The sequence below is a fragment of the Phodopus roborovskii genome, unplaced genomic scaffold, assembly GCF_943737965.1.
Source record: "Phodopus roborovskii unplaced genomic scaffold, PHOROB, whole genome shotgun sequence".
NCBI classification, from domain to species: domain Eukaryota; kingdom Metazoa; phylum Chordata; class Mammalia; order Rodentia; family Cricetidae; genus Phodopus; species Phodopus roborovskii.
Window position 1 is genome coordinate 13,977,374 of NW_026125444.1, and position 16,048 is coordinate 13,993,421.

General features: G+C 40.6%; 1 protein-coding gene across 5 annotated transcripts in view; it reads right to left on the reverse strand.

Annotated features, from left to right (window-relative positions):
* Grm8 (glutamate metabotropic receptor 8) overlaps positions 1-16,048 on the reverse strand; it is a 764,803-nt gene that overhangs the window by 606,928 nt on the left and 141,827 nt on the right. For all 5 annotated transcript variants that reach the window (XM_051175782.1, XM_051175781.1, XM_051175780.1 and 2 more), the window contains exon 3: positions 8,801-9,017. In XM_051175782.1, the coding sequence (XP_051031739.1) occupies positions 8,801-9,017 (217 nt within the window). The remainder of the gene's footprint in view (positions 1-8,800; positions 9,018-16,048) is intronic.

The following is a 16,048-nucleotide window of genomic DNA, read 5'->3' on the forward strand; positions in this document are numbered from 1 at the left end:
ACCCCGACCACCCTCCCCTGCCTTTCCCCCACCCATTCCACATGAAGGGTGATACCATCCAGGAGAAGTCATCTAAATCTGTCAAGTCATTTGAAGTAGGACTTCTCTCCTGTCTCTAGATTAAGGGAATATCCCTTCATACAGTGTGTGCCTGCAAGGTCCTTTTGTGCACCAGGAATACATCCTGGTTCCGCTGTCCGAGGTCCCTTAGACTGCCCAGGCCTTTTAGCTGAGACCCATGTTCAGGGTGTCTGAGTCAGTCCCATGCTGGATTCCCAGCTATCACTCTGGGGGCCCGTTAGCTCCTCCTTGTTCGAGTCAGCTGTCTCTAAGTGTTTCTGCACCTGGTTAACAGGAAAAGGTAACTTTGGAAACCATACTCCTAATGTGACAGAGGCTGACCTTTTCTAAGTAGCTGGAAAGGAGTCTCTGAGAGAATTAAACTAAAGTCTAAAAGCAAATTCTTGAATTCTGTAGAATTAATGTCTATTCATTCAGAGTGTCCTAACTATGGATACAGTTAGGCAGCTACTAGAGGACCGGTAGAGGCCCTACTTGGCGGTTTCATGCCATCACCTTATCCACTGGGTTCCAGTACAGCAGGCAAAGAATAAATGCTGCAATGTGGTCCAAGTCTGGAAAACCAGAGTGTAGGAAGAGATTCATCAGCCAGGTCAAGAGTAGGACACTGTAAGTTTGCAATAACAGAGAAGAGCCCAAGGCTCACTCCTGATGACAGAGTGCACATTCAGTGATGCAGTTTTCTAACCTGACAACTTCAGGGTTGAGGCTGAATTTCAACCATTGCCCCCTGCTCACTTTCAGAAACTGAGCAAAACTGAAATTGCTGCCAAGGGCATGGGTGATACTGGGGTAAAAAAAAAAAAAAAAAAAAAAAAAAAAAAAAAGCCATGACTTGCACATCGGAACAAGTCCAGTGCTGCTGGCATAGGAGATAATATTTCTGAGTAATTGCCAATAGATTAAACAAACACAGTGCTATGGTCAGATGCTATTAGTGTTTTAGACATATTAAACACGCCATATACATGTACCACATTTCAAAGTTGGCATGGTCACAGTCTATATTTTTCTGAGGCTTTATGTAAGAGATTTTCTTCTGCTGAGTTATTTAGAGTAACTCCCATGATACTGTGCACCGGCCTTTGAGCTTGGGACCTACCAGCTCTTCCCTGAAGTCTCCTGACAAGTGTTTTTGTTATGTGAACTGAAAAGGCCCTTCCTGCAGACCTGATGCTCTTGGGTGTGGCTTTTAAGCGATGCCTCCACCAGGGCATTGTTCATAGTCTGGATTTTTGTTTGCTTGTTTGCATGTCGGTGTTCTCTGACTCACAACAACAGTGACCTGCTAGAAAACAGTGTGATTCATCTCTTTGTCCTCTCAACTGAGCCGAATGTAGCCGAATACATGCTGGGTACACTAGCGATGCTGCCTACCAATATTTAAAAGGGTAAAGAGGAAAGATGAACATGCAGATTTTGTGTGCCAATGATGACATAATTAATTCATGAATTCAACTCTATGCTAGCTCTGTCTTAGGTAATGTATTTGTCATGCTAAGTCAGGAACACTGCCTCATGAACACTGAGCAAGCTGGATACACACTCAGAGAAGGCAGTCCACAGTCCACTGCCAAGCCACAGGATTTTAACAGAATGCAGATGAAAGCCTGGTAAGATGGTATACACTTGTGATTCCAGCACTCAGAAGACTGAGAGGAGACTTGGGGGGGGGGCGAGGTAAGGTGAGGGGGTGGGGTTGTGAGTTTGAATCCAGCATGAACTATACAACAAGACTCTGTCTCAATACCAATGATAATAGTAGATGCTTGTCCACCACTTACTCTTCCATTTACATATGATCTCATTATTCAATTCTCAGTTGTCTTCATTCTACAGAAAAGGCAGTTAGAGTGTGTCACAATAAGTTAGCAAAGGTCCCATTGACAGAACAGAAACTCAAGCTCAGCCATCAGAAGCCCTGCACCACTGCTCAGCACTACCTAGCTAATGGATGAGAGTCTGGATGAGCTCAGGCCTTAAGCACAAAGAAAAAAGTGACCTAATGGTGCAGAAACCCTTCAAGGTTCACTGATAGTTAGACACGAGCAAACAAAATTTATGAACTATTATTGGAGCCACCTTTGCCTTTCAATTCCCAGAGCCTGATCAAGCCTAACCTCTGGGCTAATATGAAGAGCCCAACCATGAATCTGGAGATGATGGTCATTAGATAGAAGTTCATAAAGCATGTGCTGTGGGACAGGCAGCCTGCTGGGTACTGGGGTGGCCTTCCACTGACAAAAATACACTCGAATGACAAGTCAGTGTTCTGATGAGAACGGTGAGCAGTAGTAGCTCATCATGATGGCCAGGGACTCACAGAAGCAGTGTACCCCAGACTTGTAAAGAATTTTAGAACTGTTGAGTGGCAACACAGTTGATACAAGGAGCGGCGATTATCAGATGGCAATGGTCAGTAATACTTAGGATCTGACGGTGACAAAAAATAAAACATGGGGAAGAACACTTGCAGGGATGTCCATAGAGAACTAGTAAAGAGACAGGAGGCCACATGTGGTCAGGAGCCACCCAGAATTCCCTTCCATGGTCTTTGAGGCAGGACTGCTCCCTGAAGTTAGTTTGGATGCAATAGCATGTCAAGCACAGGCCTCTCTCCTCCAATCCTGAATCCAGACGATGGTGCCTGCCATCTTTCTGATCTTCCTGCCATTGTTTACTAAAAACTTAACTACAGCATCTTAAAGCATTTGTTTGAATGCTATCTGCCAGTTCACATTAACAGCTGTTATTGATGCTGGGCAGCTACTAAGCCCTAAATATTAGGAAAGACCAGAGAGAGGAATGGCTTTGAAATGATACTCTATTTGATCAGGTTCTGCAGTAATTGTTAAAATCATATGCACTCTCTTTGGATCCTGCCAAAGCCTCTGCAGTATTGTGGCACCTGCAGTTCCAATTTGCGATTTCTTCAGCCCTCCTTTGAAGTTTATTTTTGCCAATTACCTGGTGTTAATATTAATTAAATGTGATTTGCAACTTGAAATGCAGTATTATCAATGGAACTCAGCTGTATGGATATGAAATAAAATTTTCAATTGAATTAAAATGTTTCCTTTCATTCATTGTATTTTAGAACATTAATACTTTTGTCAAATTGATTTTTGCCTGCTGGAAGTCATTTTTCCAAAGCAATGAACATCTGAGGGGGGAACATGTACTTTATGTATACTTTTCTTTCTGTCATTGAAAATACTTTGTTTTAATCTTAAAACTGAATCCATTTTCATTCATAGAAATGTGGTTCTTGCTTATAAGCTAAGAGGAGGAGGGCTTTCTTCTGAAACAATATAGTAAGCTAAGAAATATGATCAGTGGGCATTTGTCAATTTTATACTAGGAATAAAATTTTCCATTAATGCTTAATCGTCACAAAAAGTAAATCACTTACTCAACTTTTTTTTTTGGGGGGGGGAGGCAAATATCAGTCATCTTGTATATGGAAATTATTTAATTAAATTGGTGCATACCACTATTCAAATAGAAACTGCCAAGTCTCTTCATGGTTCTTCCTAGCCCTGAGATTTTTAAGATTCTGAACACATGTCAGGCAATAGTCAGGAATGTCCAACACTGGCAAATTAGAAGAAAAGTCACATACAGTAGAAGACTTGACAGATCTGGGTCTATCCTGCCTCTTGTAATATACACAGTGACGACTTGAAGGCTTGTCATCTCCGATAAGTCATTCATAAACATGATAACTGATTAAAGGAGGTGTGTGTGCCGCCTCACTGTGCAAATCCACAATGAAAAGATATCATGCTTGCACAGATTCCTTTTATCTCCAAAGATAAAGTCTTAGCATCCTTGCCCTTTATAATGATAGTAGTAGCATTAACATTTATTATCCTGTCTTCCTTTAAAAATGGTATAATAAGACAAAGAAGTGAAAGAAACTGTCTGAAGACTCAAAGAAGTCATTTATTGAGTCAGGAGCTACAAGCCCCATAGATTGTGATGGAAAAAAAGCATGAGCAAATATAATCGACCCCTTTATTACAGTATCAGTGAAACTTTGTATTGAATAATTAAAACAAGACAAATAGAGGAGTGTGGCACTAGCAATCAGGGGTATGTAACACAGATGATGAATAACTCTTAACCCAGGAGCAACTAAGCCATTACATTTCCTCAAGCCAAAAGAGACCAAAGGGGGAAATAAAAATAAATTAGGCTAAAAGACAAACTCTGGGTGTTTATAATTTTCTAGGTGTTATATATTTAAAAAGGACATTTTGAAATTGCACAAAAACAAAGTAGTGTAACAGTCTGTGTACAATCATATTTATAGTGTCCCTGTCAATCCTTCTGCGAGCTCTTGGCAATCTGAGCCAGGGACACCTAGATACTGGTATCCCACACACACCTGCTCCATTCTGTAATCCCAGATTATATACTAAGCCATCCTATCTTTATAATCAAGTAATCAAGACCAGAAGAGTAGAATTGCATAGAACACCAAAGAAACTACCGAATTAGTGGTATTATAAGCATCGCTATCAACTAAATTCTGTCTAGCCAGTACCATTTACATGCTTCTTGTAACCTGTTCTTTTGGTCTACTTCCCTCTTTTGTGTCTGGATGGCATCCCTCCGAGACAGTCACAATTATAGCCTGTGATACTTTGACTCATTTCTACAAACACCTCACCTTGGTAACTCAAGATGTGACCATTTGGGAATAGAGACAATGCAAACATAATAGTCATGATAAGATCATGCTAGAGTAAGGTGGTCCTATCCAATGTGGCTGCATCTCTTTGACAAAAGAAAACAAAGATACCTCCAACAACATAGAAAGTGGCTATGTGGTTTTAGAGGCAGATACTGAGGTGATGTTTCTTCGAGCTAAGAAAGAAGGAATGGTACACAGCTCAGAAGATCCAAGGGAAGTGAGACTTTTCTCTGAGATATAAGAAACAGCACAGCCCTGAAGCCACCTAGGTCTCAAGTTTCTGGATATCAGAGATGAGAAGCAGTGAGCATCATCATACATCACCCAGACTGTTCTTTGTCTTGGCACTTCTGAGAAGACAATTCATCTCAGTAGATCACACACCATGGGTCTCTGTAACTGCACAACACACTTTCCTTATGCCCACCAGGAAAAGTTCCTATTTTCTTATGAAAGAATATTCAAAATCTTTGAATTAAAAATATACACAACAAAAATATCTGATAGTTTGCTATAACAAAAACTTTACTCAAAAGCAGATAAGCCCTTCATGGCCACCAACACACCAAGAAGAGAGAAGACTGCCCTAGTCTTGGCTTCCTGTTACTATACAGAACCATTACTCCCATGAAACCTTGGCTTCCTTTGTTTCTCACTCTCTCCATGTTCTGCTTCAGCATCCACAATCCCTCCTTAGCTATGATTTTGTGAGAATGGCCTTGAGGGTTGGTATTTTAGTTCCTGATCACTAGACCAAGGTTCCTGCTGCGCTTCCGCACAAAAGATCTCTACTGGTATCAGAAGCACAATGTGTCCTTGCCAAACCCATGTTCCCCACTCAACACCAGTCTTCCCATTATGGTTCTGTGACTGGACTTGCTTTCTTTCAACCACCCAGCTACAGAATTTTGTGGCCAACTATAACTTTTCTCCTGACCTTCAAGATCTACATGTAATCAGTTACCAAGTTCCATAGACTTGATCTCAGAATGTCTCTTGTATCTGTTGACTTTTCTATCGTTTCTACTGTCACAGCTTCATTTTAAACCCAAACTGATACTGTTGAGACCCCCTTCTCTTATGGATAGATCCTGATAGATTTTTCTCAGCCCTCAAAAGTTTCTGGTATTATCTAGAACACCAAGAATAAATAAATATCTTTTGATGTAAAGTACTTAGAGATGTGTCATTGTCTGGCTTTCAGTTTTATTTCCCATACCTCATCATATACTATACGCTAGTCAAACTTTGCTTTGTGAACCTATATTGGTATAGGGTTTCGTTTGTCATTTGTTTGATAGTTTCTCCCTTAAAAGAGATAACCAATATATTTCTAGGTTGACACTAAGACATCTAGAATATCAAATGTCTCCTATATCTCCTTCACAAGGATATTGTCAAAAGATGAGCCATCATTAGTGTGTATTCATGACTATCATTTACACATAATCTTCATTCTTCCAGATTCACAAAGACTACTTCCAGAAACTCAGATTCTGTTAAAATGCAAAACACTCTAATTAAGCTGGATGTACAATGTGTCACTGAATGAATTTTCATTTTGCTATAATTCCATTATTATATACCCAAGTTAATCAGAGCTAAAACATAGGATGCCTCAACTTACACTGAAATTTCTTAGCAATCAATATTGCTGAAGAGAGAAACTCAGAACAGAGCGTGGAAGTTTCTTTAAAAAAAAAATGAGAGAATACAAACATTGAGTTGAGTGAATACATAATTTTAATTATGGGCAGATACTCCAAAAACTGACTGTATACCCCTCTCTCTCAGTCAAGACATTCAAATTCCTCTATACACATTACTAGCATGGTGACAGAAATTCCATCAGTGATTCCATAAGAATGGCAAATGTTACAGAGCTGATGAATTTTCATTAGAGTCATCAGATAACTCCAGAATGGGTTAAGTTGCTACTATTTGTCATTCCCATTAATATCATTGTCATGTGAAAGGTTGAGTTTTCAGCTATTTTTGTTCTAGAAAAAATCTTTGTCATTAAAATGAGGGATGATTCTGATATTTAATATATTCCATGGCATACTCTGGCATGATACTAATTTGGCCTTTTCAGCATTCTGCATATTAAGTGACAATCCATCCCTCCTACATCCCCTACATAAGTGAGAACTGAAATAGAATGGACAGCCAATCAAGTCACAGAATACTGAAAGGATCAACACAGCAAAAAAAAAAAAAAAAAAAAAAAATGTGCTGCTCTAATCAGGAGCATGCATGAGGTGCTAAAGTGATTTTCTCCCATACTAATGACTAAGATAGAACCAGCAATAATGAATGTTCTTATGGGACAGCACCCCCTGAGTCTTCTTATGAGATAGTATTACCAAAGCATAGCCATGCATCTTAGAAAGATAATCAAGTATTTCTTATTTTAGTCAATAAAACAAACTAAAATTGTACTCTCACTTAACTTTTAGAACAACAGATTACATCAGATTCTACAATAGGCAAATTATGTCCTTATTGAATTTTTCATAGTAATCATTTTCATGCATACAAAATGTGTCCCAACATTGAAGAATGCCCAGAGTCACTGTAGAAAACTTATTTCAATACATACTCTATTATTTTCTTCCAAATGTTGAATTATCACTCTGGTAAGAACAGACATCAGCTGCTTGAATAATGTATTAACCCTGCTTCCAGAAGCTATTGTTTTCATCTGAGTGGGCATTTCCTTTAAGGATAAACATGGGACTTTTTTCCAAGAAAATAATATAATTTAAAGTTTAATGGAAGCCTTTGAATCTTTTTTATAGCTGTAATGATACAACTTAAAATTCCAAAAAGCAATGATTACAGTATCATAGACTCAGTTGGCATGAACACTTGTCCAATTAAATCAATTAACCCCATCTTTTGACTAGACTAGTCTCTCTCTATAGTTTGTGCCACATGCAACCATAGAATACGTGTTAAATATAAAAAGTACTGTGCATAATAAATTTTCCTGGCCTACTACGCCCAGAAGAAGGCTTCAGGCATCTATGACTCTCAAGTGAAAATTGTTCCAGGTAATTACGGTCAAATCTCAGTCATTCCCATGCTCTTCTCCTGAACTGAAACTTCCAACCATTGACTGATCATTTCCTTCCTGAAGTTCAAAAGGGCTTAAAAGTAGTTAAGAGACACCTTAGTACTTCCACCACATCATGATCACCAATACACAAAAATACCGATTCTCTTTAATAAGATAGGATTTAAATAACAATGATATGTCTCCTTCCATCTACTAAGTACTAGCAATGACTAATTGTCAGTAAGATTTATTCTCTATGCTGCTTTCTGTTGTCATTCTGTGTTCTCCTGAGAAATAGAATGGGTTTACAGCCTCACAGGAAATATACATGTGGGTGAAATATCTACATAGGTTTGAAAAGCTCTTTGAAGAAATCCCAGGACAGAGCTTGCCAGCATTTTGTCCTGGTTAAGTTTTCACAATTTTCCCTTCATCTCATGATAGGCTCTAGACTTTTATATATAAATGAAGGATGGAAAAAGCAAAATATGACAATGAGAGTATAACAGGACTACCCGTGGGGACTGATCTAATATTGCTTTAAGGTAATTATAAGCACTGATCCCTCTAGTGTTCCATGTCAAATTCCACTGACTTTTTTTTTTAATTTGATGACTTGCTAATGTAAACTTCTTTCTAGAATAATCAAATGGTATGTCATTTATTCAAATTCACTGTGGCTCTAAGATGCCTGCAAACTCCCTCATCAAAACAGACATCTCAAAAGATGTTTACTGAAGTTGGGGTTTCTATTTCTTAAATTAGCACCAAAGAGTCACCTTTCTAGAAATAAGAACAATGAACCTGTCTATAATCTTGCTTCCCCATACAGAGAGCAGCCTGGGCCACATATTTGTGAGAGCATTTATATCTCATAGACATCAGACAGCTCTTGGAGGTACCCAGATTTTAGCAACCTGTCACCTCCAAATGTAATCAACTGGTAAATACATGCTCACCAATCTCCCTTGAGATCTGAGTGAAGGCCTCAACACCACTCTCTCCATAGTTCCCTTCGGAAGCCAATGTTGACACGTAATTCCATCCCAGGGCCGTCACAATGTCCACCATGGCTTGGGCTTGGTAGGAGTCAGGCGGGACCACCCGAGAAAAAAAGTCATACCTGGTGTTGTCACTCAGCTCTGGGGCTGTGGATGCATAGCTAATTTGAGGTATCTGCAAAACAAATGAGAGAGCATTTCAATCCATGGTGTGTCTTGTACAATGCTAGATTAATGCAAGAGACTAAATGGTCAGACCTGTAACGGAAACCTAGATGTGTCAGTCTGAAGGCAACATATGGTTTTAGGACCACCAATTTAATTAGAAATAATTTCCTAACAGTCCATGGGCTTTACTTCCTTTTGAAGCACAGATGCATAAACATTGAGAAACAGTTTAGTTTTGCTTCAAGTTCCTTTGTGTTGAAGGCCAAAGGAAAGCATTTTTGCTTTTTGTTACTGCTTTTTTTTTATTATATATGAGATTGTTCTGGTGTAGAAATGAAACACACATCAGAGAAAGTCACCATTCTCTTTGGTTTTAACACATAAAAGGTATGTGATAATTTAACACGAGGAGTTTTTGTTGTTATTGTTTTGCTTTTTATTTTATTTATATTTTGACACTTGATACCACTTACATTTTAAGATCATAATTTGATAATTTTGTTTTTGTTTTTATTTGATGCAAGGTCTCACTATGTAGTCCTGGCTATCCTAGACTTGAACCCATAGAGACTGGCCTGCCTTTGCCTCCCAAGTGCTGAGATTAAATGTTTGTGCCACCATACCTAGCTGTAAATTACTTTAAGTGCATACTTTTTCTATTCTCCTCACTGATTATTGGTATAGTCATTGAATAACACAAGAATATTTGTAACTAGTGAACTGTATGTCTTCCAATAAAAACATATTTCCAGCTCATTAAAAATCATCACCTAGAAAAAGCATCTGGATGGTAAATTCCTTAGGAAAAGAGAGTGTTTTCTGACACCAACAGGATAAATTGCTACAGAGTTTTTTTAAAATTGAGAATCCTATGTCATTTCTCAAAAATCTGAGAGTGTGCACTGTGCCTGGGCATCTCATCACTCTTCAGTCACCATCCTAGGTGGGGGCATAAATTAAGAGGTCAAAAAGACTCCAAGATACCCTAACTCAAGTAGTTTCTTTAAAATACAGCTTAGCACATACATAGAACTTTATTCACCATGAGACTCTACAGATAACAAAATGTCTATGCCAGCACCCTGAATACGTCCATACCCTCAAATTAAATCCCTGGTGGCAACTGAAGTGAGAGTTTTCTGAATTCTTAGGCTCAAAGGAGATGTCAAAAAGAGTTATTCTGGCTTGCCACAAAAGGTTGTAGATCTCAAGGATCTAATGGTCACTCACCAGTCTCTAACTAGTTGGCTTCCAAACCATTCTTAACATTTTTGCAGATCACTCGACATCTGGATAACAGCTCTAAGTTCACAGAATCTTGCTCCATATTAGTGCCCAGTGAAGTGACTCCAAGTTACAAATAAAAGCTTTATTCATACCTAGCCCAAGCAAGTGGGATCTCACTCACTCCAGACTGACAGCTGGGGAACCTGCATGGGACCCTCAATGTAGGTGACAGTTTATGGTGCCGCTGGCAATGGAACCAGTATGTATCCCTTTTGGAGCCAATTCCCTATGGAGGGATACCTTGCTCAGCCTGGATGCAGGTGGGAGGACCCTGGTCCTGGCACAAATGATGTAAAAGACTTGGGTGCTTCTCCATTGGAGGAAGGCCTCACTCTCTCTGACGAGTGGATGGGTGTGGGGACAGGTCCTGGAAGTGGGAGGAAGTGAGGAAGAAGGGGAAACTGGGACTTTTAGGTAAAATGAGATTGTTTTTAAAAAGCTTTACCCATTCTCAGAAGCAAAACCATGTGCCAGGAGCTGTCCAGGTTCTGAAAGCTGTTCAGCCTCTGCTCAAGCTGGCTCCAACTTTCTTCCTATTTCAGCAGTGGCAGTGACTGCTCAAGTCAGCCATTTACTAAATTCTCCCTGGCTTCTTTTCCTGGTGTGGATCATGTTAACTTCCTTTACATGGTGAGACCATAAAAGCTGCCTGAGCCTCCTGCGGCTGCTCTTTGCTTTCTCTTCTGGACATACTAGCCCTGTCTTGACAGACAGATGTCTTTATTGGGCCCTGTGCCTTTGTAGTATGTGAGGACTCAGCAAGACACATCTACAACTCTCAAAGCACAACAACCCTAGCCATCTTCACCTTTTTTCCCCTTGCTTCTAGAAAATCTGTAGAAGAGATCCTGGACACTCAGTGAGCTCTTCCCATGTCCTATACTAGATATAAAATTCCCAAAAACCAATCTCATATGCATTCCTATACTCTAATAAAAATGATTCTGAAGATTAATACTGAGAGAGAGAGAAGAAGATCCACATCCCCTCCTTCCCAGGGCTCTCCATCCTGGGCAGGGAGGAGAAAATATGAACATGCCCAGTACTGTTAAGACTGAGCACAGGCCCTGCACCTCACCTGGGCAGCACAGTAGAGCTGACCCTGTTGATAGGGCATGGGTGAGCCACACAGAGAATAAAAATGGGAGAGATCTGGCCCTGTCCCTCATTGGCCATATGGTGGCATGGGCAGATTGACCCCTGCACCTTTCATGGGCAACACAGTAGAGCTGGTCCTGATGGTGTAGGTGTGGGTGAGTGGCCTAGAGGGCATGAGAGCAGGAGAACCAGCCCTACTTCTTGCTGCTTACTGATTAGGATGAGCTAGCCTGAGCAGTGCTGGAGAGCTCACCCTGGTAATGAGGGTGAGGATGAGGATGAGCTGGGGGCTGACCAACCAGCAACCACCAGACCCATGGTCATGAGTTGGCTCATCCCAGCATCTACCCTATCTATGACCTGTTGGAGACTATGAAGGTCCCAGTCCTACAGACCCAAAACTGCTGGATCTCCATGACACATGACAGCAACAGGCTATCCAAGAGGAGTTCCAGTGAGGTCCCAGTAACAGTAACGATGGTATAGTAGAAACCAGGGGCTTCAAACCAGACTAATAACTCATTGCAATGAGCAATGTAAAGTAAAGATGTACCGATTAAAGGATATGCTGTATGACACACTAAAGCTTTCATAGCAAGACCTTTCTGCTTTTTTCTTTTCTTTTAAATTTTGTTTTATCTTAGGCAGGGATGGGAATGCAAAGGCAGAGAGTGGGTTTGAAGGGATGGGGAGATGAGTGGAACTAAGATGCGTCAATAAATCAATAAAAAAACTAAATTAGAACAAACAAAGATTCATCAGTCTGATTCAGAGTATGCTGTACTGATGTGAGTATAGGTAGGGGTGGGTAGGTGGAGTGAGATATATTGAGGGGAGTGTGTGGAAGAGAATTCTGTAAAGACTTCTACAGCACTCTACCATGTTCTTGTCCTATTTGGAAACATAGCCCTCCTACTTCCTCTGATCCTAAGAGTCCAGCAGTAAAATGTCTTCCACAACCCCCACCCCACTTGCAATAATGAGCCACCCCTTTCTAAAAATGAGCACAAAGTGTGAAAATTGAGTGTTTGAAACCAAAACTAATTATCTCAAATTACTACCTTCAGTCAGTCACTTCCAGGGCTGTTTAATTAGCAGTCAGCATCATGTTTAGGATTAATTAAACAGGTGTAAAGGGTATATAAAATAAAAGTGCAGATAGGAGATGGTTGTTTGATTAATCCAGTAATGGGCTTTCTCCCCAATGTCTTGAAGAGCTTTCTCTTTGGAGATCGAAGTGCGAAAAAGTAATGTGCAAGAACGTGTTTGCAATTTCATTTGTTCAATTCTTCTATGTTGCAGTCTACAATAGCGTCATGGTATAGTGATAGTATTTCAAGCCAACTTTTCAAACAGTCATGAAGTCACATCCTATTTTTACTTTATTTGCCATAAATCACCAAGCTTTGGCTCACTAAGCATTTTAATTTCTATGTCAGCATCCCCAATATTTCCTCTACCCTCAAATTAAACCCCTACTAGCAACTGAAGTGAAATTTTATTAAATACCTAGGCTGTTTCTTCTTTTCACAGCACCAGATCCATCCTAAGTAGCCCCTTAACTCTGGGGGATTTACCTAATAAAAACAGCAAGAGAGGGGGCTGGGTGAGGGGGAGTGGGGGAAATCGAAGAAACCATTATCAACAACAGGAGGAATTAAGGAACGTGTTTCTCATCCCTCGATTATCCTTCCAAAGAAGTAATGTCCTTCACAGTGTCAAGCCCCACTTGACAATTTTAAGGATAAAGTATACACTCTCATCTGGTTCAGGATACCATTCAGCTCTGCTCATCCCCGCCCCCTTCAAGCCATGTTCTATCGCCAGCAGAAGGAAATGAAGACATAGATCCAGACTTCAATCTGGTGTTGCTCCCTTCCTGTTGCTCTTCTACCGTTAGGCTGGACTCAATTGGAGTTAGAAACGGAAATCCCAGATGGTCAACACCTGCACCCCTGCCCACAGGAGCACCACAGTGAAGGAAGAGTGTGCTCTTCCCTTCCTGCTGATACTGCGCATGCCTCCAAAGCCATCCCTCCACAGGAAGCCCTCCCTGCCTGCCAAATAGTGTTCCTCACTCCTTCAGCTCGTCTCATCTGAAATTAGAATCCTGCCTGGTACCTGGTTTATGATTCTCCCAGAAGTTAGCTCTTTATTTATTTGCTAACTACGATATTCGATGAAGCGAGTATTCAGTAAATGTTTAGAGGTAATTCACTAATTAACTCGTGACAGGAAATGTGGCAAAGCCTCCTGCTGCATTCTGCTACAGTATGGCAAGGATCTTCTCCATTTGCCGATCAACCCTCCCGTGTCTCCTAACAGGCTGCTCTTTATTGCTGTCACCTGGGTTTTCTGTTTACAGCTGCCAGCTGTGTTTGGCCCAAAGGAGACACAGGAGCAAGAACAGGGAGCAAGACCAGCCAGAGGTCAAGATCTATTCCTCCAGCTCCCTTCTCCCAATAACAAGGTGGTCTCTACCCGAGCCTCAGCCATAGATAGCTCTTGCAGGCTCTAATGGACATCATCAACCCTAACCCCTGCGGTTCTACTTACTATTGTCCACCCCTGAGTATATCTTCATCCGATGGTAGTTCCTGTATCTCTGCCCACACCTTATAAATAGCCTTTTATTAACCCCTCTCCCATCCCAGCACTCCAGAAGCTTAGCTATTTGATTGATGCACCCCCACTCTCTGTCCTGCCCTAACCTGTTGGTCCTCTATCCACTTTCCCTTTCAACACTGTCTACTGCTGTCCTCACCCAACTTTTCCCTTTTATTTTTCTCTTTCAACTCCTAAAGGCATCAAATTGCATATTTGAAAATGCCTGTCATCTTGCTTTCCTTCGTTTATCATTTTCTTTGTGCTGAGGTTTCATAGGACTATAATGTATGCTTAAAATGAGGCCATTTCATTACCCAAATAAAGTGTGCTTGAGGCAATTAATTATACAACACAAGACTCATCACACGACCCTCCCTTTAAAAAAAAAAAAAAAAAAACCAGAAAAAGAAAAAGTCTACAGCTTCCACTTTTCTATTAACTGTAGATCCCACCCCAAATCCCATGTTTTGGGGGAAGTTATACAACAAAAGTCTCCTACCTAGTTGTGTATTTCTTCTTCCTCTCCCTGACAAACAGGAAACAAAGCCTGGGGACAGGAAACAAAGGTACACTTGCTGAACAAGGGTGCCTAGCAAGCTCTTTATTCACGGACTTTCTCATCCTGGGCTCCCTTTCTACATGTGGGCAGAACCTCTCTTCTAGTTGCAAATTTCCCATCCTCCTCTCTGCTATATATTCTCACATACCACGTGTGTAAAGAGAGGTGGACAGATGCCCAGGCCGCTGGTTGAATTTAAAGGACTTCAAATCTGTTAGGAGGGCAAAGTGGTCCCAAGGTTGAGATGTGATACAGGAGTAGGAGGCACTATTTTGGCCTCTAGCCCAAGCTGGCTTCTCTGCAATCTAGACAGCTATGTGTCTTGGGAATGATTTGGTGCTTGCCTGGCTGTTAATAAAACTAATTACTTGATCTACATTTAACTCGATATTCTGCAAACCTTAGACTTACACACCCACATTTGGCTTAGAACCTCTAAAGGAGGGCTAAAGTTTTATTTCAATACGGGTGTGTGTGTTTGTGTGTGTGTGTGTGTGTGTGTGTGTGTGTGTGTAAAACAGACTACCAGCTCTTTTATACTTATTCTAGATGGAAACTCTGTAGGCTCTTGACCACTCAAAACTGAACTACACATTATAGCCTTCTTTGCAGTGGTGAACAGAACTTCTGAAAATGTCCCTGGAGGGACCAGTACTAATTTCTCCATCTTTTATCCCTGGAATTCAAACATGGAGCTACAGCTCCATGAGTTATCCCAGATGATACACAAGAAAAGATGAAATAAAAGACATTCTCAAGGCCAAATCACTGTGATGCCTAGATTCCTACAACTCTAGCTGTTAGCTGTTTCCATTCTTGCCCTCTTCAAATCCATACTACACCAGCAACCAAAGCAATCCTTTCAAATAGGAAAGTAATAGATGAATCTAGCTCACAGATTTTCAATCATTTTCCCCTTCCCTTTGACCTTAGAATAAAGCATAAACTCCTTGCTATGGGGTCCTTTGGGCTGGCATCTGTTCCTCTTTCCTCCTCGCTCACCTGGCCCAACCATAAAGTCCTCCTTCCAACTCGTGGACCTGCAAATTCCCTCCATTGTTTCCTCCTGAAACAGAACCCCACACCATTTTCTGTGTTGTCTCACCTGTAGCTACTACCTCATCACGTTACACATTTCCTTCCACGCTGTTATCACAACGTATATGTATATACTCTGTTTCCTTTACGGACAGACTCTAAATAGACATTTGCTGTACTGTTCATAGATGTTATAGGAGTTCCTAGCATGTATCAAAAGTTCAGTAAACATTAATAGAAAAAGAAAACCTCAAGGATCACTCCTCACTTTCCTCCATGTATACCAACAATGAAGGATTTTTCTACAATACTATTTATTTCAGTAGAAAGTTACCAATTTTCATATTATCTATTAGTCAAAGTTCTCCTCAGATGCTACAGCTACTGATCAACATGAGATCATTTGTTTTACCAAGAATAAGTGATAGAATCCCAATTCAAATCAACTA